General features: G+C 44.4%; 1 protein-coding gene across 4 annotated transcripts in view; it reads left to right on the forward strand.

Moving 5' to 3' along the window:
- Positions 1–1,620: 1,620 nt before the first annotated feature.
- Positions 1,621–24,349, forward strand: part of ABHD3 (abhydrolase domain containing 3, phospholipase) — an 84,553-nt gene continuing 61,824 nt past the window's right edge. For 3 of the 4 annotated variants that reach the window (XM_073550855.1, XM_073550852.1, XM_073550853.1), the window contains exons 1-2: positions 1,625–1,879; positions 1,951–2,114. In XM_073550855.1, the coding sequence (XP_073406956.1) occupies positions 1,721–1,879; positions 1,951–2,114 (323 nt within the window). In that variant the 5' untranslated portion in view covers positions 1,625–1,720. Of the gene's footprint in view, positions 1,880–1,950; positions 2,115–20,372; positions 20,436–24,349 lie in introns of all 4 variants that reach the window. The other variant, XM_073550854.1, reaches the window with a different exon arrangement.

The raw sequence follows: 24,349 nt of genomic DNA on the forward strand, positions 1-24,349 counted from the left end.
CTTTATATATCAGCTGTCAGGTTCCCTTCTTATATAAGCTGTCAGGTTCCCTTTGTATATAAGCTGTCAGGTTCCTTTATATATCAGCTGTCAGGTTCCCTTTATAAGCTGTCAGGTTTCCCTTATATATCAGCTGTCAGGTTCCCTTCGTATATAAGCTGTCAGGTTCCTTTATCTATCAGCTGTCAGGTTCCTTTATCTATCAGCTGTCAGGTTTCCCTTATATATCAGCTGTCAGGTTCCTTTATCTATCAGCTGTCAGGTTTCCCTTATATATCAGCTGTCAGGTTCCCCTTATATACCAGCTGGCAGGTTCCTTTATATATCAGCTGTCAGGTTCCCTTCTTATATAAGCTGTCAGGTCCCCCTTATATATCAGCTGGCAGGTTCCTTTATATATCAGCTGTCAGGTTCCCTTCTTATATAAGCTGTCAGGTTCCCTTTGTATATAAGCTGTCAGGTTCCTTTATATATCAGCTATCAGGTTCCCTTTATCAGCTGTCAGGTTTCCCTTATATATCAGCTGTCAGGTTCCCTTTATCAGCTGTCAGGTTCCCTTCGTATATAAGCTGTCAGGTTCCTTTATATATCAGCTATCAGGTTCCCTTTATCAGCTGTCAGGTTTCCCTTATATATCAGCTGTCAGGTTCCCTTTATCAGCTGTCAGGTTCCCTTCGTATATAAGCTGTCAGGTTCCTTTATATATCAGCTGTCAGGTTTCCCTTATATAACAGCTGTCAGGTTCCTTTATCTATCAGCTGTCAGGTTCCTTTATCAGCTGTCAGGTTTCCCTTATATATCAGCTGTCAGGTTCCTTTATCTATCAGCTGTCAGGTTTCCCTTATATATCAGCTGTCAGGTTCCCCTTATATACCAGCTGGCAGGTTCCTTTATATATCAGCTGTCAGGTTCCCTTCTTATATAAGCTGTCAGGTTCCCTTTGTATATAAGCTGTCAGGTTCCTTTATATATCAGCTGTCAGGTTCCCTTTATCAGCTGTCAGGTTTCCCTTATATATCAGCTGTCAGGTTCCCTTCGTATATAAGCTGTCAGGTTCCCCTTATACATCAGCTCTCAGCAGGTTCCAGGCGGAGTCCGTCTGATAAAGCCGCTGTGTGCACATAGCCCTAGGATGGGCCCCTCAGGACCCGGCATGTGACCACCACTTTCACATAGGTCAAGGAGAGGCACCATGACAGAAGCTGTAGAGGCGCTGGGCGGCCCTGACTAGCAGCAGAGCGGGTTACCGGCTGCAGGTGAGGCAGGAGCGCTGTACCGGCGCCTACTGTCTCAGCAATAAGCGCTGCTGAGAAGACGCTAAGGATGGCTGAGTACAGAAGAGACTGCGGTAAGACTGCAGGCAGGAAGACGCTGCTTGTGTACAGGCTGCTACCTTGCCCGCGGCACATGACTGGCACCAGGCCGAGCACACACTTGTGAGGGGAGCAGCCGTCAGCAGGACATGACAGGACGAGGTGATGCTCTTTTGTCCGAGGCTCCTCCGCTCCTGCCGGGTACTAATTGCCCACACTGGGAGAGTTACTCCACGCTGATTGGAGGCGGCGGGAGAATGGGCGGAGATTTCAGGATTCCCAGCAGCTGATTGGTCGGAGGTGGAGCCTCGCACAGTCTCCCCATCCCAGTGCAGCCACCGGCTTGTGGTGATCCGCGCCCGGTGTCCTTTGCATGTGGCAGAAGGGTGACAGCGGAAGGACGCACAATGCTGGGCAGCATCAGCCTGCAGGGCCTGACACGGGAGCTGTCACTCTACCTGGAGAGCCAGGTGCGGGTGGGGCTGTTCGGCTCCGGGGTGGGCTTGTCCTTGGTGCTGGGCTTTGGCGCAGCCTATGCCTGTTACTACCTTACTGTCATCGCCAAGGTAAGAGACTGTCGCCCATCTCTCTGCCATCCCGCCGCCGGCATCGTGTCATTGTCGCTTCTTGTCTGCAGAAGCCGCAGCTGGTGACCGGGGGAGAAGCCTTCTGCCGCTTCCTGAAGCAGCGCTGCCCGGCGGTGACCGAAACTTACTACCCGACGCCGTGGTGCTGGGAGGGCAGAGCGCAGACACTGCTGCGGCCATTCATCACTGTCAAGCCGGTAGTGCATTACACCAAGTGAGTGGCCGCCGGCACACTGCCCCCCATTATCCCTCCATACATGCTCTGACGCTGCATGACGTCATCAGTACCTGAGTGACGTCACCAGCTGCCTGCACATCCTCTACACCGCACAGGGGCGACCATGGCCCTCCGCACACACATGGCAGCACAATCATGGAGGAAACCAAATGAGCCCATGTGTCAGGGGCGCGGACATATCACTGGTGCAGCTGTACGGCCGCTCAGGGGCCCGTTGCCACCTCTAGACATGTGCATTAGGATGACCTGTTCTTGCTGCGCCTCCCGTGTCTGCCCCTGAGGCATGCATCACAGTGCTGACTTCTCCAGCTGCCATCCTAGTCTGTGGGTAATCTGTGGCTGACGCCTCTCCGCGGATCCATCCCCTCTGGCCCATAATGATGCATGAAAAAGGTCCCATTAAGCCGATCCCATATTAGTTCATGGGTGACGCTAACGGCCGATGCATCTGGGACGCCCTCACACCCAGGGCTGTGGGGTACTCGGTACCGGGCCAGTCTCTCAGATGGGAATGTCACAGCAGCGGTGCCCGGTCCGTGGCCCTGGGCGCCCATGTAAAAGGGGTTGAGTTGGGAATAAAGTTTTATAGATGAATGATTCGTGACGCCACCTGTGGTGTTCAGCAATGAAGATGTAAGCCGACGCTGCAGACAGATCCTCTGGGACAGATGGTGTGGTGCAGCAATGATGTTATAGCCCTCCACAGGTAGGGCTGTTATCCCAGGGCAGAGTAAGTGAAGTAACATAGTAACATAGTAATTAGGGTTGAAGGGAGACTTTAAGTCCATCTAGTTCAACCCATATCCTATCCTAACTTGCCCTAACATGTTGATCCAGAGGAAGGCAAAAAAAACCCATGTGGCAACAGTAAGCTTCACATTGGGGAAAAAAATTCCTTCCCGACTCCACATACGGCAATCAGACTAGCTCCCTGGATCAACGCAATATTAAGGAAACTAGTGTATATACACTGTAATATTATACTTTTCAAGAAAGGCATCCAGTCCCTTCTTAAATTTTAGTAGTGAATCACTCATTACAACATCATATGGCAGAGAGTTCCATAGTCTCACTGCTCTTACAGTAAAGAATCCGCGTCTGTGAGTATGCTTAAGCCTTCTTTCCTCCAGACGTAGAGGATGCCCCCTTGTCCCCGTCACAGGTCTAAGAGTAAAAAGATCATTAGAAAGGTCTTTGTATTGTCCCCACATATATTTATACATTGTAATAAGATCACCCCTAAGTCTTCAATTCTCCAAACTAAATAACCCCAAGTGTAATAACCTGTCTTGGTATTGCAGACCCCCTAGTTCCCTAATAACCTTGGTCGCTCTTCTCTGCACCCGCTCCAGTTCAGCTATGTCTTTCTTATACACCGGAGACCAGAACTGTACACAGTATTCTAAGTGTGGTCGCACTAGTGACTTATATAGAGGTAAAATTATGTTCTCCTCATGAGCATCTATGCCTCTTTTAATGCATCCCATTATTTTATTTGCCTTTGCAGCAGCTGCTTGACTCTGGCCACTAAATGTGAGTTTGTCGTCCACCCATACACCCAGGTCTTTTTCAGTGACTGTTTTGCCCAGTGTTTTACAGTTAAGCACATAATTATACAACTTGTTCGTTCTACCCAAGTGCATGACCTTACATTTATCCCCATTAAAGCTCATTTGCCATTTATCAGCCCAAGCTTCTAGTTTACATAAATCCTCCTGTAATATAAAATTGTCCTCCTCTGTATTAATTACCCTGCAGAGTTTAGTGTCATCTGCAAATATTGAAATTCTACTCTCTATGCCCCCTACAAGGTCATTAATAAATATGTTAAAAAGAAGCGGGCCCAAAACTGACCCCTGTGGTACCCCACTGCTAACTGTGACCCAGTCCGAGTGTGCTCCATTAATAACCACCCTTTGTTTCCTATCCCTGAGCCAGCTCTTAACCCACCTACACATATTTTCCCCTATCCCCATTGTTCTCATTTTATGTATCAACCTTTTGTGTGGCACCGTATCAAAAGCTTTTGAAAAGTCCATGTACACCACGTCCACTGAATTCCCTTGGTCCAGTCCGGAACTTACCTCTTCATAAAAGCTTATCAGATTAGTCTGACAGGAACGGTCTCTTGTAAACCCATGTTGATATTGGGTCATAAGGTTATTCTTCTCCAGATACTCCAGTATATTATCTCTTAGAAAACCCTCCAGGATTTTACCCACAGTTGAGGTTAAACTTACAGGCCTATAATTTCCAAGTTCAGTTTTTGTCCCCTTTTTGAATATTGGCACCACATTTGCTATACGCCAGTCCTGTGGTACAGACCCTGTTATTATGGAATCTTTAAAGATTAAAAATAGTGGTCTATCAATGACTGTGCTTAATTCCTGCAGTACTCGGGGGTGTATCCCATCCGGGCCCGGGGATTTGTCAATTTTAGTGATTTGTAGACGCCGCCGTACTTCCTGCTGGGTTAAGCAGGTGACATTTAATGGAGAATTTTTATCCCTGATCATGTTATCCATCATGGGATTTTCTTGTGTAAATACTGTTGAAAAAAAGTCATTTAGCATATTGGCTTTTTCCTCATCCTCATCCACCATTTCACCCAGACTATTTTTAAGGGGACCAACACTATCATTTTTTAGCTTCTTACTATTTATGTAGTTAAAGAATATTTTGGGATTATTTTTACTTTCTCTGGCAATGAGTCTCTCTGTCTCAATCTTTGCTGTCTTGATTTGCTTTTTACAGAATTTATTTAATCTTCTGTATTTATTTAATGCCTCATCACTACCTACTTGCTTTAATTCTCTAAATGCTTTATTTTTATCTCTTATTGCGCCCCTTACAGCTCTATTTAGCCATAGTGGTTTCCTCCTATTTCTCGCATGTTTATTCAGATACGGTATATATTGTGCACAGGTCCTATTCAGGATGCTAATAAACGTCTCCCATTTTCTTTGTGTATTTTTATGTCTCAGGATATCGTCCCAGTTAATTGCACCAAGATCATCTCTCATCCGTTGGAAATTTGCCTTCCTGAAGTTTAGTGTCCTTGTAACCCCTCTACTACACATCTTATTAAAGGATACATGAAAACTTATTAATTTGTGATCACTATTACCCAAGTGACCCCCCACCCTTACATTTGATATGCGGTCTGGCCTGTTGGATAATATTAGGTCTAGCAGTGCCCCCCCTCTTGTTGGGTCCTGAACCAGTTGTGAAAGGTAATGGTCTCTCATAGTAGTCAAAAACCTATTACCTTTGCTGGAACTGCAGGTTTCGGTTCCCCAATGTATTTCAGGGTAGTTGAAGTCCCCCATAATAATGACTTCTCCTTGAGTCGCTGCTTCATCTATTTGCTTTATGAGGATATTCTCTGTAGCTTCCATTATTTTTGGAGATTTATAACAAACCCCTATCAGTAATTTATTATTTTTCCCCCCTCCCCTTATCTCTACCCACAGGGACTCTACATTTTAATTAGATTCATATATATTATCACGAAGGATGGGTTTTAATGATGATTTTACATATAAACACACGCCTCCCCCTCGCTTATTTGTACGGTCATTTCTGAACAGACTATAGCCCTGTAAATTAACTGCCCAGTCATGGCTCTCATCCAGCCATGTCTCAGATATCCCCACCATGTCATAATTATGTTCCAACAACATTAACTCCAATTCCTCCATTTTGTTGGCGAGACTTCTGGCATTAGTATACATGCACTTTATGTATCTCTCTGTACCTCTATTCTTTCTTAAATTATTAACTGTTCTAACCCCACCCCCCATGCCACCCCCACCCCCAATGTCATTATTTGTGCCCAGGTCTCTATCTGCACTGTCTTCCCCTCCTATAAAAGGAATACCCTCCCCCCCCGTCCCTAGTTTAAACACTCCTCCAACCTTCTAGCCATTTTCTCCCCCAGCACAGCTGCACCCTCCCCATTGAGGTGCAGCCCGTCCCTAGCGTAGAACCTGTAGCCAACTGAGAAGTCGGCCCAGTTCTGCAGGAACCCAAACCCCTCCTTCCTACACCAATTCCTGAGCCACTTATTAACCTCCCTAATCTCCCGACACGTAGATGGTGTAGTGTCAGGCGCAAGGGATGTAGCAGTGCTGGGCAGGTTGGCGCAGGAATAAGTGGAGGACACCAGGGCATGTAGTTCCAAAGCTTTACTCACAGTCTGTTGTACAAACAGGTGCCTGCCTCCGTGCCGTGTCCTCCGGGTCAGGGACTCAGTCAACCTCCAGGCCAGATGGAATACCCCTTTCCAACACTCCGCCAACATGTGTCTTTCTGAACGTCTCCTCTTATAGCGCCTTTAAGTGAAGTACTCCTAGTACTGAGTTACACTGGAGTTCCTCCTGTCCGATGTTCGTATGAACTCTACTTGTACGGCAGACAGCTGTAGCCTGCTTCGGGGACTCCTTGCTACTAAGTCCCGGCTCACTATCCAGTTGCTGTTGTGCCCCCAAGTCTTGTGTGGGAATAAAGTGGTCACTACTTCTATTCCTCCTGTGTCTGCTGCAGGACCATTAGTATCCATACAACCTCAGGGACCGGGCCCCGGCCTTGCGCTTAGAACTTCTAGGAAGGGTTCTCTTCTAACCCACGTCCTCTGTTCCCTTTTTCTCCTCATGTTCCGTACTAATCTTTCCTTCTATGGAGAATCAGGCTTTCAGTCTACGTTGCTCTCTCTCTACCTTTCCCGTGCTAGCAGACCCAGGTCACTGGGATCTGCTGCAGCACTTCCATCCATCTATCCCTCTCTCCGGGGATCTTCTTTTCTCCAGCTCTCCAACCAACTGACCTCTAATCCTAAACTCTTCCGCTCCTTGTAATGTAAGCTAACTCCACCCACCTCCCAGCACGTTTCGTGTTCCAAGCAGGGAGCCACCAATGGGTGCTTTGCTATACTCCAAGCAGGGAGCCGCCGAAGGTGCTTTGCTGCACTACTTTGTGGTGTGGGGTGCAGGTGTTGGAGTGTGGTCAGGAGTCTCCACCTTACCTGGATGGTGGGATACCACACCTCAGGAGGAGGTGCAGTACCTCTGTGGCGACTGAGCCTTAGGGGCGCCACACATCGTCTCCTGCCGAGCCCAATGACAGGCAGGTTTTACTTCCTTTCCTATTTTGCCGGTAATTTTTGGCATTTGTCTTTGTGGTAAGTGAAGCCGGGCTGTGACCCTCCATCCTTTAGACATCTTCTGGACTCTTGTGCTGTTGACAGGTCCCACTGTTAAGCCCCCTACAGAAGTGAAATAGAAGTCTGCTGGTTGGCACGATTGTCTCGCCATCTACCGTATATGGGGGGGGTACCTGAGTGTCCCCCGACAGATCATGTCAGGGAGATAAGGATTGAGCAGCGTCTTTCTCAGTGTTTCCTGTGTATGGGGCGGTCCGGAGAGATAACTGGACAGATAACTAATGGCTGACTCCAGGCGTCCATCACAGCCTCGGGTATCCTGATCAGGAACTGACATCTCATTGGTGCAACCCATGCAGCTGCCCCGGGGCCCAAGAGGAAAGAGGGCCACATCCAGCCCCAAAGCAGGTGGAATTGTGCATTATGACGAGCTACAGGACTGTAAAGGGCTCATATACAGTCATGGCCAAAAATGTTGGCACCCTTGAAATTGTTCCAGAAAATGAAGTATTTCTCCTAGAAAATGATTGCAGTTACACGTTTTGTTATACACATGTTTATTTCCTTTCTGTGTATTGGAACAATAAGAAAAGCAAGAGAAACAAAGGCAAATTGGACATAATTTCACACAAAACCCCAAAAATGGGCCGGACATAATTGTTGGCACCCTTAACTTAAAGGGAACCTGTCACCAGCAAAAACACTAATGACCTTCAGATATGGTGTTAATCAGCACGTTACTAACCTACCTGGCACCCACACGTAATCAAATACTGCAGGGAGAAAATTAACTTTATTCTTCCCGGCAGCATTCAGTTTCAGTCATGGGAGCGGCACCTCTTCAGGCACAGCTCTGGGTATACAGTGACGGCAGAACGGTTACACCCACCACTCTCTATACCCAGAGCTGTGCCTGAACCGGCGCCGCTCCCGTGACTGAAACCGAATGTTGCCGGGGAGAATAAAATTAATTTTCTGCCCAGGCAGGTTAGTAACATTACTAACCTGCAGATTAACCCTATATCTGCATGTTAATAGCATATTTTTCTGGTGACTGGTTCCCTTTAATATTTGGTTGCACACCCTCTGGAATAAATAATTGCAATCAGTCGCTTCCTATAACCGTTAACAAGTTTCTTACACCTCTTAACTGGAATTTTTGACCACTCTTCTTTTGCAAACTGATCCAGGTCCCTCATATTTGAAGGGTGCCTTCTCCCAACAGCAATTTTAAGATCTCTCCACAGGAGTTCAATGGGATTTAGATCTGGACTCATTACTGGCTATTTCAGAGTTCACCAGCGCTTTGTTTCCATCCATATCTGGGTGCTCCTTGAAGTATGTTTGAGGTCATTGTCCTGATGGAAGACCTATAACCTAGGACACAAACCCAGCTTTCTGACACTGTGCACTACATTGTGCCTCAATTTTTTTTAGTAATCTTCAGCATTAGATGTATTGCACACAGTCAAGGTACATAATGCCAGAGGCAGCAAAAAAGCCCCAAAACATCTTTGACTCTCATATTTGACTGTAGGTACTGTGTTCTTTTCCTTGTAGGCCTTATTCTATTTTTGGTGAACAGTAGAATAATGTGCTTTACCGAAAGGCTCTATCATGGTGTCATCTGTTGCTTTCCCAGAAGGATTTTAGCTTACGTATATTTTGGCAAACTGCAGTCTAACTTTTTCTTTTTCATGTCTCTGGCAACAGTGGGGTCCCCCTGAGTTTCCTGACACAGCGTTTCATTTCATTCAAACGTCGATAGTTCAAGCTGACACTGATGCACCCTGAGACTGCAGGACAGTTTGAATTTCTTTGGAACTTAATTGGAGCATCTTATCCACCATCCAGACTATCCTGCATTGCAACCTTTCATCAATTTTTCTTTGTCACCCACGTCCAGGAAGATTAGCTACAGTGCAATGGGTTGTAAACTTCTTAATTATGTTTCACACCGTGGAGAAAGGAACATCAAGATCTCTGTAGATGGACTTGTAACCTTGAAATTGATATTTTTCAAGAATTTTGGTTCTCAAGTCCTCAGACATTTCTCTTCTCTTTCTGTTCTCCATGCTTAGTGTGACACACAATGCAAAGATTGAGTCAACGTCCCCGTTTTATCTGGTTTCAGGTCTGATTTTCATATTGTCCACACCTGTTACTTGCCACAGGTGAGTTTGAATGTGCATCATATGATTGAAACAAAGTTGTTTACTCACAATTTTGGAAAGGTGCCAATTTTGTCCTGCCCATTTTTGTGGTTTTGTGTGAAATTAGGTCTAATTTTCCCTTTTTCTTTTATTTTGTGTCGTATCAATACACACAAAGGAAATAAATACAGTGGGGCAAAAAAGTATTTAGTCAGTCAGCAATAGTGCAAGTTCCACCACTTAAAAAGATGAGAGGCGTCTGTAATTTACATCATAGGTAGACCTCAACTATGGGAGACAAACTGAGAAAAAAAAATCCAGAAAATCACATTGTCTGTTTTTTTTTCCTTTTATTTGCATATTATGGTGGAAAATAAGTATTTGGTCAGAAACAAAATTTCATCTCAATACTTTGTGATATATCCTTTGTTGGCAATGACAGAGGTCAAACGTTTTCTGTAAGTCTTCACAAGGTTGCCACACACTGTTGTTGGTATGTTGGCCCATTCCTCCATGCAGATCTCCTCTAGAGCAGTGATGTTTTTGGCTTTTCGCTTGGCAACACGGACTTTCAAAGGTTTTCTATAGGGTTGAGATCTGGAGACTGGCTAGGCCACTCCAGGACCTTGAAATGCTTCTTACGAAGCCACTCATTCGTTGCCCTGGCGGTGTGCTTTGGATCATTGTCATGTTGAAAGACCCAGCCACGTTTCATCATCAATGCCCTTGCTGATGGAAGGAGGTTTGCACTCAAAATCTCACGATACATGGCCCCATTCATTCTTTCATGTACCCGGATCAGTCGTCCTGGCCCCTTTGCAGAGAAACAGCCCCAAAGCATGATGTTTCCACCACCATGCTTTACAGTAGGTATGGTGTTTGATGGATGCAACTCAGTATTCTTTTTCCTCCAAACAGTTCCAGTTTGGTTTCATCAGACCATAGGACATTCTCCCAAAACTCCTCTGGATCATCCAAATGCTCTCTAGCAAACTTCAGACGGGCCCGGACATGTACAGGCTTAAGCAGTGGGACACGTCTGGCACTGCAGGATCTGAGTCCATGGTGGCGTAGTGTGTTACTTATGGTAGGCCTTGTTACATTGGTCCCAGCTCTCTGCAGTTCATTCACTAGGTCCCCCCGCGTGGTTCTGGGATTTTTGCTCACCGTTCTTGTGATCATTCTGACCCCACGGGGTGGGATTTTGCGTGGAGCACCAGATCGAGGAAGACATACAAGTGGTCTTGTATGTCTTCCATTTTCTAATTATTGCTCCCACAGTTGATTTCTTCACTCCAAGCTGGTTGGCTATTGCAGATTCAGTCTTCCCAGCCTGGTGCAGGGCTACAATTTTGTTTCTGGTGTCCTTTGACAGCTCTTTGGTCTTCACCATAGTGGAGTTTGGAGTCAGACTGTTTGAGGGTGTGCACAGGTGTCTTTTTATACTGATAACAAGTTTAAACAGGTGCCATTACTACAGGTAATGAGTGGAGGAAAGAGGAGACTCTTAAAGAAGAAGTTACAGGTCTGTGAGAGCCAGAAATCTTGATTGCTTGTTTCTGACCAAATACTTATTTTCCACCATAATATGCCAATAAAAGGAAAAAAAACAGACAATGTGATTTTCTGGATTTTTTTTTCTCAGTTTGTCTCCCATAGTTGAGGTCTACCTATGATGTAAATTACAGACGCCTCTCATCTTTTTAAGTGGTGGAACTTGCACTATTGCTGACTGACTAAATACTTTTTTGCCCCACTGTATGTGTATAAAAAAAACGTGTAATTGCAACACTTTTGGCCATGACTGTACTGTTGTTGCATAGGGGCCCTCTTCTGTCTTTGTTCACCAGGGCTGTTGACGCAGTATAAACATAGCCTTAAACATAACCTACAGTCCTGCACCAACTGTAACAGAGCCAATGTTCCATATCAAATACAGTGGGTACGGAAAGTATTCAGACCCCCTTGAATTTTTCTCTCTTTGTTTCATTGCAGCCGTTTGGTAAATTCAAAAAAGTTCATTTTTTTCTCATGTGTGTACACTCTGCACCCCATCTTGACTGAAAAAAACTCCGGAAATGTAGAATTTTTTTGTAAATTTATTTAAAAAGAAAAACTGAAATATCACATGGTCATAAGTATTCAGACCCTTTTCTCAGACTTGATTTGTAAAGGCACATACCTGTCTATATAAGACCTCACAGCACACAGTGCATGTCAGACCAAATGAGAATCTTGAGGTCAAAGGATCTGGCCAGAGACAGAATTGTGGCAAGGCACAGATCTGGCCAAGGTTACAAAAGAATGTCTGTAGTACTCAAGGTTCCTAAGAGCACAGTGGCCTCCATAATCCTTAAATGGAAGAAGTTTGGGACCACACCAGAAGTCTTCCTAGACCTGGCCGTCCAGCCAAACTGAGCAATCGTGGGAGAAGAGCCTTGGTGAGAGAGGTAAAGAAGAACCCCAAGATCAGTTTGGCTGAGCTCCACAGATGTAGTAGGGAGATGGGAGAAAGTTCCACAAAGTCAACTATCACTACAGTCTTCCACCAGTCGGGCCGTAGTATGTAAGTCCGCAAGGACAGGGTCCTCTCCCCTCTGCACCAGTGTTCTGTCATTGTAAATTTGTTTACTGTTAACGATATCTATAACTTTGTATGTAACCCCCCCTTCTCATGTACAGCACCATGGAATTAATGGTGCTATATAAATAATAATAATATGGCAGAGTGGCCCGATGGAAGTCTCTCCTCAGTGCAAGACATATGAAAACCTGCCTAGAGTTTGCTAAAAAACACATCAAGGACTCCCAGACTATGAGAAATAAGATTCTCTGGTCTGATGAGACGAAGATAAAACTTTTTGGTGATAACTCTAAGCGGTATGTGCAGAGAAAGCCAGGCACTGCTCATCACCTGCCCAATACAATCCTAACAGTGAAACATAGTGGTGGCAGCATCATGCTATGGGGGTGTTTTTCAGCTGCAGAGACAGGACGAATGGATGCAATTAACCCCTTCCTGACATCCGACGTACTATCCCGTCCATGGGACCCGGGCCCCTATGCCCATGGACGGGATAGTACGTCTACCGCGATCAGCGGCGCCCACGTGGTGAGCGCCGCTAATCGCGGCCAGGTGTCAGCTGATTATCACAGCTGACACCCGGCACTATGTGTCAGGGGCGGTCACGGACCGCCCCCGACACGTTAACCCCTTGCACACCGCGATCAAACATGATCGCGGTGTACCGGGAGTTAAAGGAAAGCATCGGCAGGGAGTGGGCTCCCTCCTTGCTTCCCTGAGCCCCCCACGGCAGCACAATGTGCAGCGCTGCTGCGGGGGGCTCCTTTCCTCCAGGCCCCCGAATCCAAGATGGCGACGGGGGCCTTCGGGGTCCTGGTGGAAGCTGGCTTCCTCAGTGCCTGCAAAACGCAGGCAAGAGGAAGTCTTCTTCAATGCCTGTGACAGATTGCTGATCTGTCACAGTGATCTGTGATGTGACAGATCAGCGATCTGTCACAGGACAGTGATGTCCCACCTGGGACTATGTAATAAAGTAAAAAAAAAATTAAAAAAAGTGTAAAAATAATTTTTAAAAAATCGCCAAATAAATTAGTAAAAAAAAAAAAATATTCCCCAATAAATTCATTTTTTGAAAATAAAAAAAAACCAAAACAATAAAAGTACACATATTAGGTATCCCCGCGTCCGTAACGACCTGCCCTATAAAACTGTCCCATTAGTTAACCCCTATAGCGAACCCCTTAAAAAATAAAAATAAAAAACGAAGCAAAAAATAATGATTTATTATCATACCGCCAAACAAAAAGTGTAATAACGCGCGATCAAAAAGACGCATGTAAATATCCATGATACCGCTGAAAACGTCATCTTGTCCCGCAAAAAACGAGCCGCCACACAGCATCATCAGCGAAAAAATAAAAAAGTTATAGCTCGCAGAATAAAGCGATGCAAAAATAATTATTTTTTATATAAAATAGTTTTCATTGCATAAAACGGACAAAACATAAAAAAACGACCTAAATGAGGTATCGCTGTAACCGTACTGACCCGAAGAATAAAACCGCTTTATCAATTTTACCGCACGCGGAACGGTGTAAACGCACTCCCCCAAAAGAAATTCATGAAACGCTGGTTTTTGTTCATTCTGCGTCCCAAAAATCGGAATAAAAAGCGATCAAAAAGTGTCACGTGCCCGAAAATGGTACCAATAAAAACGTCAACTCGTCCCGCAAAAAATAAGATCTCACATGACTCGGTGGGTCAAAATACGGAAAAATTATAGCTCTCAATATGTGGTGATGCAAAAACTATTTTTACAATAAAAAGCGTCTTTTAGCGTGCGACAGCTGCCAAAAATAAAAACCGCCATAAATAGTAAATCAAACCCCCTGTTATCACCCCCTTAGTTAGGGAAAAATAATAAAATAAAAAAAATGTATTTATTTCCATTTTTCCGTTAGGGCTAGGGTTAGGGCTAGGGTTAGGGCTAGGGTTAAGGCTTGGGTTAGGGCTGAGATTAGGGTTAGGGGTGTGTTGGGGTTCGGGTTGGAGTTAGAATTGGGGGGTTTCCACTGTTTGGGCACATCAGGGGCTCTCCAAATGCAACATTGCGTCTGATCTCAATTCCAGCCAATTCTGAGTTGAAAAAGTCATATGGTGCTCCTTCCCTTCCAAGCTCTGCCATGCGCCCAAACAGTGTTTTACCCCCACATGTAGGGTATCAGCCTACTCAGGACAAATTGCAAAACAATTTTTGGAGTCCAATTTCTCCTGTTACCCTTAGGAAAATAAAAAATTGGGGGCAAAAATATCATTTTTGTGGAAAAAAATTATTTTTTTATTTTCACGTCCGAGCGTTATAAACTTCTGTGAAGCACTTGGGGGTTCAAAGTGCTCACCACACATCTAGATAAGTTCCGTGGGGGGGTCTAGTGTCCAAAATGGGGTCACTTGTTGGGAGTTTCAATAGTTTAGGTACATCAGGGGCTCTCCAAACGCACATGACACCCGCAGACCATTCCATCAAAGTCTGCATTCCAAAACGGCACTGCTTCCCTTCCGAGCCCCGACGTGTGTCCATACAGTAGTTTTCTCCCACATATGGGGTGTCAGCGTACTCATGACAAATTGGACAACAACTTTTGCGGTCCATTTTCTCCTGTTACCATTGGGAAAATGAAAAAATTGGGGACTAATTGATCATGTTTGTGGAAAAAATACGATTTTTTTATTTTCATGCCCGGGCATTATAAACTTCTGTGAAGCCGTTGGGGGTTCAAAGTGCTCACCTCACATCTAGATAAGTTCCTTAGGGGGTCTAGTTTTCAAAATGGGGTCATTTGTGGGGAGTTTCCACTGTTTAGGTACATTAGGGGCTCTCCAAAGGCAACATGACACCCGCAGACCATTCCATCAATGTCTGCATTCCAAAACGTCACTACTTCCCTTCCGATCCCCGACGTGTTCCCATACAGTAGTTTTCTCCCACATATGGGGTATCAGCATACTCAGGACAAATTGGACAACAACTTTTGGGGTCCAATTTCTCCTGTTACCCTTGGGAAAATAAAAAAAATGGTGACTAAAAGATCATGTTTGTGGAAAAAATACGAATTTTTTATTTTCACGCCCGGGCGTTATAAACTTCTGTGAAGCACTGGGAGGTTCAAAGTGCTCACCACACATCTAGATAAGTTCCTTGGGGGGTCTAGTTTACAAAATGGTGTCATTTGTGGGGGGTTTCCACTGTTTAGGTACATCAGGGGTTTTCCAATCGCGACATGGTGTCCGATCTCAATTCCAGCCAAAAACGTCAAATGGCGCTGCTTCCCTTCCGAGCTCTGCCATGCGCCCAAATAGTGGTTTACCCCCACATGTGGGGTATCAGCGTACTCAGGACAAATTGCACAATAACTTTTAGGGTGCTGTTACCCTTGGAAAAATAAGAATTGAGGGTGAAAAGATCATTTTTGTGGAAAAAATATGATTTTTTAATTGTACGGCTTTATGTTATAAACTTCTGTGAAGCCCTTGGGGGTTCAAAGTTCTCACCACACATCTAGATAAGTTCCTTATGGGGTCTAGTTTCCAAAATGGTGTCATTTGTGGGGGGTTTCCACTGTTTAGGTACATCAGGGGTTTTCCAATCGCGACATGGTGTCCGATCTCAATTCCAGCCAAAAACGTCAAATGGCGCTGCTTCCCTTCCGAGCTCTGCCATGCGCCCAAATAGTGGTTTACCCCCACATGTGGGGTATCAGCGTACTCAGGACAAATTGCACAATAACTTTTAGGGTGCTGTTACCCTTGGAAAAATAAGAATTGAGGGTGAAAAGATCATTTTTGTGGAAAAAATATGATTTTTTAATTGTACGGCTTTATGTTATAAACTTCTGTGAAGCCCTTGGGGGTTCAAAGTTCTCACCACACATCTAGATAAGTTCCTTATGGGGTCTAGTTTCCAAAATGGTGTCATTTGTGGGGGGTTTCCACTGTTTAGGTACATCAGGGGTTTTCCAATCGCGACATGGTGTCCGATCTCAATTCCAGCCAAAAACGTCAAATGGCGCTGCTTCCCTTCCGAGCTCTGCCATGCGCCCAAATAGTGGTTTACCCCCACATGTGGGGTATCAGCGTACTCAGGACAAATTGCACAATAACTTTTAGGGTGCTGTTACCCTTGGAAAAATAAGAATTGAGGGTGAAAAGATCATTTTTGTGGAAAAAATATGATTTTTTAATTGTACGGCTTTATGTTATAAACTTCTGTGAAGCCCTTGGGGGTTCAAAGTTCTAACCACACATCTAGATAAGTTCCTTAGGGGGTCTAGTTTCCAAAATGGTGTCATTTGTGGGGGGTTTCCACTGTTTTGGTACATCAGGGGTTTTCCAATCGCGACATGTTGTCCGATCTCAATTCCAGCCAAAAACGTCAAATGGCGCTGCTTCCCTTCCGAACTCTGCCATGCGCCCAAATAGTGGTTTACCCCCACATGTGGGGTATCAGCATACTCAGGACAAATTGCACAATAACTTTTAGGGTCCTGTTACCCTTGGGAAAATAAAAATTGGGGTGAAAAGATCATTTTTGTGGAAAAAATATGATTTTTTAATTGTACCGCTGTACGTTATAAACTTCTGTAAAGCCCTTGTGGGGTCAAAGTTCTCACCACATATCTAAATAAGTTCCTTGGGGGGTCTAGTTTCCAAAATGGGGTCACTTGTAGGGGGTTTCCAATGTTTAGGTACATCAGGGACTCTCCAAACGTGACATGGCATCCGATCTGAATTCCAGCCAATTTTGCATTGAAAAAGTCAAACGGCGCTCCTTCCATTCTGAGCTCTGCCATGCGCCGAAACAGTCGTTCCCCCCCACAAATCAGGTATCAGCGTACTCAGGACAAATTGCACAATAACTTTTGCAGTCCAATTTCTCCTGTTACCCTTGGTAAAATAAAAAAAAATTGAACCTGAAGTATTTTTTTTGTGAAAAAAAGTTAGATGTTCATTTTTTTTTAAATATTCAAAAAAATTCCTGTGACGCACCTAAAGGGTTAATAAACTTCTTGAATGTGGTTTTGAGCACCTTAAGGGGTGCAGTTTTTAGAATGGTGTCACTTTTGGGTATTTTCTATCATATAGACCCCTCAAAGTGGCTTCAAATGTGATGTGGTCCTAAAAATAAAATGGTGTTGTAAAAATGAGAAATCGCTGGTCAACTTTTAACCCTTATAACTTCCTAACAAAAAAAAATTTTGGTTCCAAAATTGTGCTGATGTAAAGTAAACATGTGGGAAATGTTAGTTATCAAGTTTTTTGTGTGACGTATCTGTGATTTAAGGGCATACAAATTCAAAGTTGGAAAATTGCGAAATTTTCAAAATTTTTGCCAAATTTCCGTTTTTTTCACAAATAAAGGCAAGTTATTTGATTGAAATTTTACCACTAACATGAAGTACAAGATGTCACGACAAAACAATGTCAGAATCACCGGGATCCATAGAAGCGTTCCAGAGTTATGACCTCATAAATGTACAGTGGTCAGAATTGTAAAAATTGGCCCGGTCATGAACGTGCAAACCACCCTTGGGGGTGAAGGGGTTAAAGGAAACATGAATGCGGCCAAGTACAGAGATATCCTGGATGAATACCTCTACCAGAGTGCTCTGGACCTCAGACTTGATAAAGGTTCACTTTCCAACAAGACAATGACCCTAAGCACACAACTAAAATAACAAAGGAGTGACTTCAGAACAACTCTGTGATCATTCTTGACTGGTCCAGCCAGTGCCCTGACCTAAATCCAATTAAGCATCTCTGGAGAGACCTGAAAATGTCTTTCCACCAGTGTTCACCATCCAACCTGACGGAACTGGAGAGGATCTGCAAGGAAGAATGGCAGAGGATCCCCAAATCCTGGTGTGAAAAACTTGTTGCATCATTCCCAAGAAGACTCATGGCTGTACTAGCTCAAAAGGGTGCTTCTACTCATTACTGAGCAAATGGTCTGAATACTTATGACCATGTGATATTTCAGTTTTTCTTTTTTAATAAATTTGCAAAAATTTCTACATTTCTGTTTTTTTCAGTCAAGATGGGGTGCAGAGTGTACATTAATGAGAAAAAAAAGTAACTTTTTTGAATTTACCAATTGGCTGCAATGAAACAAAGAGTGAAAATTTTAAAGGGGTCTGAATACTTTCCGTACCCACTGTACATATAAGAAGAGCCAGTGTCTTACTGTGCTGTTTCTTACTGTTCATCTTTATTTATTGAATTGTTGTGTGGGCCTTAAATATACAATGATTCCTTGATCTCTGAAATCTGATGTCTTATTCCAGAGTAGTCTATGTTTTTCTTATATGTAAATGAGCTGTTAAGATCTATAGGCTGGACACTGATCTTCCTGAGAATCTGCCTCCAGAGACTATTGGAAATGAAAGGAGACATTAGCTGAGTGAGACATGTAGATCAGGAGAACAGAGAGCGGCCATTACACATCTCACAATAGTAACGCCCCTGTTCATTTAAAATAATCTCTGTAGGCAGATTCTCTCACAGATGAGTGTCCGGCCCAGAGACTTTTAACAGCTCATTTACATGTAAGAAAAGCATAGATTTCTCTGGAGTAAAACAATGGATCACAGATATCAAGATTTAATTTTATTCATCTTCCTATGACCTACATGGCCATATGGACTATTACGCTCGCACTTGGACTTTTTCACGCAGCATGGACCGTGAACCCACTCTGCCATGGACCAGACTTTCCCCGGAGTAGCATGACTAAACAGCTACCTTGGTCTTCGCTGGAGCCTCAAGTGGTGAGGTCAAGGTTGTGCGGCAGGTAGCTTCCAGGTACCACTGCAGGGCGGCATTCAGTAGTAGCACCTGACCCCCAAATTGACAGGACACTAACGTCAGGTACTGTAGGTATACTGTCTGGCATAGCTAATTCACAGGCAGATGCTGGCAGCCACGGCTGGTATGCAGACACATCAGTGCAGGTAGGCACAACTGATATACCGACAGGCAGGTGCGGGCAGGCACAGGAAGAACCTAGTTCAGACTAGAAAGACAGAAATAGCTTCAGGAAGAACTGGGTCATTGGCAGGTATGACTGGACAGGCAGTGAACCGCAGATGCGATCAGGCAGGGAAGTGGAGTTTTCCATAGGACAGACAGGACAGCCTGGACCAAGTTCATACAGGATGAACATAAGAACAAGTAGACACCAGTCAGACAGAGCATGTGTACACACAGATCACTAATGTAGCACAGCGACAACAGAATAGAGATAGGTACTGGTTCAGACACTGCAGGTTTAGAAATAGGTATTGGTGCAGACACAGGAGGTTTCAGGAAAGGTGCAGTCAGACACAGCAGATTAGGAAAGGATTCTGTTGCAGCAGGTGTAGGATAGGGACTAATTCAGAACACAGGTTTGTAGGAAGTAACTGAACCAGACACAGCTGGTGTGGAAACAGGTATTGATTCAGACACAGAATTATACAGAGACAGGTTGAGATCCTGACACAGCTGATGCAGAGAAAGATACAGACTGGATACAAACAGGAAAAGAGTCATGTAATTCAGACACAGGCACAGGCCTTGACATACAGACCCAGGGACACAGGTTCAGACAAGAACAAATACAGGTTCAGGATACAAGTCTGGGTATTCAGCCCACAGAATTGTGGAAAAAGGTTTGAGCAAAGAGTGGACCTGACAGCGGACTTAACAGCTAACAGGCAAACTGGACACTAAAGCACATGATGTTGAACAGGCACATCCCAATGGGTGAAGGTGCCTTAAGTACCAGATACCTCCCAGGTATTGGCTGGGGACATTTTAGGAGCACACACATCATCTGTTTAAGAACCAAGAAGTTCCCGCTTGGGCGCCCTAAGCATGTTGCAGAGAAACATGTTCCTGCTGTTTTGGCATATCGGTGGCTTTGCAAATGCGACATGGAATTCACAGTCTATTCCAGACAAATTTATGCTCCAAATTCAAATAGAGAACTTTCCTTTCTGAGCCCTGCCATATGGGATATGTGTTTGTTTGGAACAAAGTGCATAAAAATTATGAGATCCTTTTTTTTCTATTATCCATTGTGAAGATTACAAATTCGGCCTAAAACAACATTTTAGCAGAAAAAACGTAATTTTTGTTTTAACATCCACATTTTAAAAGATATGTGAAGCACCTATGGGTTCCACAAGCTCAACACCCCCCTAGATGAATTCCTTGTTGGGTCTAATTTCCAAAATGAAGTCACGTGTGGGGGTTTCTGCTGTTTTGCTACCTGAGGGGCTCTACAATCTGACAGTGTCTGCAATCCATTCCAGCCAAATTTACATTCCACTATCAAATGTCGTTTCTTTCCTTCCTAGTCCTGCCAGTATCCAAACAGAACATTTTGACTACATGTGGGGTATCAACGCGTACAGAAGAAAGTGGGTAACAAACCTTATAGTCTGCTTTTTCATGTTACTTCTTCAAAAAGTGAAAAATTTGGGGCTAAAAGCCACATTTCTGTGAAAAAAAACATTTTCAATATGACGACCTAATGTTATCAAATTGTTTTTTCTCAAGTAGATTTTTATTCAGAAAAAACATATCAGGATACAAATTTTCCAAAAGTAAACATTTTTACATATTAACACCCCCGTGTACTAACACCCCCCCCCCAAACCCTATAAGACCGCTTGTATTGTCCATATATTCTTCACCTGGAGAGAAAAATAAAGGTTGGTGATATCCTTCCATTATTCGTGACATTACAGGTAGCATCTCACATATTCAAGGTGCCTCCAGGCCCCCCCAGCATATATCCGAGACCTTAACCAAACTCCAGCCAAGGTGTCCATAGCTTTTCATATAGCGCCAATTTCCCTCTTTTTTTGTAAACCCCCTTTTCTAGCATAATGGTATTTTTCACATATTTTAGATATTCTCCTCTCGAGGGCGGCTCCTCTTGTATCCAATTTCTCGCAATCACTTTCCAAGCCATATAGAGTAATCTGGCTATTGCTGTCTTCATAGTATTTTCTACTATAATCTCATCCACATCACCCAACAAGCATACCACTGGATCCTTTGGAACCACACATCTGTACACTCCCTCTACCCGACACAAGACCACCATCCAGAAAGAAAACAACCTCGGGCACGTCCACATCATATGAAATATACCTGCACCTTCGTTTCGGCATTGGGGACATTCAGATGTTGTACTTAGACCAGCCTTGAACAGTACAACCGGGGACTTGTACACTCTGTGTATTATATAGAGCTGAGACAGTCTATACGGCTGGCTCACTCAGCGATAATTTTGTGATCCACCCCAGAGCGGATTCCCATCTCTCATCCTCCAAAGGGCCCAACTCACCCTCCCACTTGGCCCTGGCGCCAATTGGGAATTTCAATAAGAAAGCATGCAACAGGTCCCCATACAAAGAGGATATAACCCCACTTGTAGACCCCTTCCCACATACATACTCCAAGACAATATCCCCCTGTATTTCAAGATTGCAACCATTACACTGAGCTATAAATCTGTGCTTCATCCGTGCATAGTGGAACCCACCCAGATCTCTGAGCCCAAATTCCGATTGTAGCTGAGTAAAGGATTTCAGTCCCTGTGGGTCCACAATCTGGAGAAAAAAATGGATCCCTCTATCCTTCCATTTGCCCAGTCTTCCCATGCATTTAAATTCTGGTAGATTAATATTATCCCAAATTGGCGAGAACTGGGTCAGGCCAGTAACCCCCCGAATTTGTTTAACCCTTCTCCAAAGTTTATTTATCTGAGATAATGTGGGGAATTGTTTCCCAAGCACCCCCAGTGAGCCATCCTCCAAACATTGTACCACTGGACACCGATTTGTCAGTTTTTCCAAAATGTGTTGCCTCCCACCAGAAGTCGCTTCAAGCGACCACCCTCTCAAGTGCTGGCACTGGGTCACAAGGAAGTATATTTCAGGATTAGGCAAGGCCAGACCCCCATCATCCTTAGGGCGTTGAAGGGTTTCCAGTCTAATACGAGGGCGTTTCTTCCCCCACACCAATCCCCTGAACAGGACGTTTATTTGTCTAAATTTCCCCTGAAATATCCAGACAGGTGCATTATGCAGAATATACCAAATTTTGGGCATCAGAATCAATTTAATTAAATTAACCCGGCCTACTACCGACAAGTGCAGCTTAATCCAAGATCCTATTTTCGCCTTGAGAGCATCTATCATGGGGGTCAGGTTTTTATGTAAATAATCTGTGTTTGGCAGCGATACCCATATTCCCAAATACTTAAATTGATCCACTACTTTAAGCCTGCCTTCCTCTACTGTTCCCCTTAAACCTTCCATCGTGTCGTCTATTGCAAATTGGATTTACCCCAGTTGATCACCAATCTCAACAACCTCCCAAACCCTTCAATAAGTTGTATGGCATTACCCAATGATGTTTTTGGATCACTTAGAAATAGCAAGACATCGTCTGCGTATAGCGCAATTTTTTCCTCTACCAGGCCGTATTTGAATCCGGAAACCTCCCTTGATTGCCGAATTTTGGTGGCCAGTAGTTCCATCGCTAGCGCAAATAAAAGAGAGGAGAGAAGTTCTACCGTGTGTGATAGCATTCCATTCACTCTTATCCTAGCCAGTGGTTGCGTATATAATAACCGAACCCAAGAAATAAATTGTGGGCCGAATCCCAAATGAAGCAGGACCTGCCAAAAATAGCTCCATTCCACACTGTCAAATGCCTTATGGGCATCCAACGATGCCACCACCCTCTGGCCAGAGTTATCGGCTTGCAACTGCATATTCAAGAAAAGCCTTCTCAGGTTGACAGCCGTAGACCTGTCAGGCATGAATCCAGACTGGTCTGGGTGTACTAATTTAGAAATAACACCCGACAGCCTAATCGCCAACACTTTTGCCAGGAGTTTAACATCCGTTGTGAGCAGTGAAATTGGTCTATATGATTCTGGCATCTGAGGATCCTTATCTTCCTTTGGGATGACAACTATTATAGCTTCTCTCATAGACAACGGCAGGATCCCCTTCTGGCCTCTTCCAACACCACTTTAAGTTTTGGTATGAACACCTCTTCCATCCCTTTAAAAATATCCACTAGGAGCCCATCCATCCCCGGTGCTTTCCCTTTCGTCATTGACCCCAGGGCCCTTCTCAACTCCTCATCAGTGATGGGAGCCTCCAGACATTCTCTGTCATCATTCTCCAGTCTGGGAAGTTCAATCCCCTCTAAAAAAGCCACAGTGTCCTCAACCGATGCTCCCACCCGAGAGGAGTACAAATCTGTGTAAAATTCAGTGAAAACATTCAAAATGTCAGCACTTTCCGACACTCTAGTGCCATCCCCTGAAAACAGAGAATGCACATGTGAGGTACCCCTCTGGGCCGAAGCCACCAGCGACAACATGTGTCCCACACTCTCACCATCTTGATAAAAAGCCAGCTGCTGGAATTCCCTTCTCCTTTCGGCTCGGTTCAGGAAGATTTTATCTACATTCTTTTGTGCAACCTTCATTCTATTTCTATCTTCCACCGTGTTGAGAGTCACCATTTTGTCCTCAGCTTCCTTTAACCTCTCTATCGCTTCCTTCTCCAGCTGCTTTGTCTTTGCCTTACATCTACTAATATCTCTAAATAATAACCCTCTCAGATACGCCTTCATAGCATCCCAAACAATAGACATCTCAGCACTACCCTCATTAAAGGTAAAATACTCCACCACCTCCCGTAGTATTCCCTCTAGATCTAAGCTATTCAATCAGGTAGGGTGAATTTTCCACTCTCCCCTGCGCCCGACCAGTGTCTCCGCTGACCGCACCTCCACCTCAACTGGGCAGTGATCCAAGACTGCCCTAGGCAGGTACCTCACCTCGTTCACCATTGAATCCATCATCTCATTTCCCAAAGCCATGTCTATTCTAGACAGGGTGCTGTGTGCCGGTGAATAACATGAGTACCCCCTTTCCCCAATATGTCTCACCCTCCACCATTAAGCTAACCCAATCTCCTGTATATATGTGTCAAATGGGGTGACATGACTCTGTGTCCTATTTTGAGTGTTCTTGTTTTTGTCCCAGAAGTCATCATATATGTTATTGAGATCCCCAATAATCAAAAGAGGCATACCTCCCCTACGACCAGTCAGTTCCATCACTTCTCTGATTTTCCTACTTGAATATGGGGTTGGGATATACATGGCGACAACACACAAAAGCACCCCAAACATCTTACATATCACCACCACATATTGTCCATCCGCATCAACATGCACTTCCATTTCCTCATATCTTGTCCCCATGGGAACTAAGATCGACACCCCCCTTGAGTACGTA

The sequence above is a fragment of the Dendrobates tinctorius genome, unplaced genomic scaffold, assembly GCF_039654945.1.
Source record: "Dendrobates tinctorius isolate UK_male_01 unplaced genomic scaffold, ASM3965494v1 ptg000171l, whole genome shotgun sequence".
Taxonomy (NCBI): domain Eukaryota; kingdom Metazoa; phylum Chordata; class Amphibia; order Anura; family Dendrobatidae; genus Dendrobates; species Dendrobates tinctorius.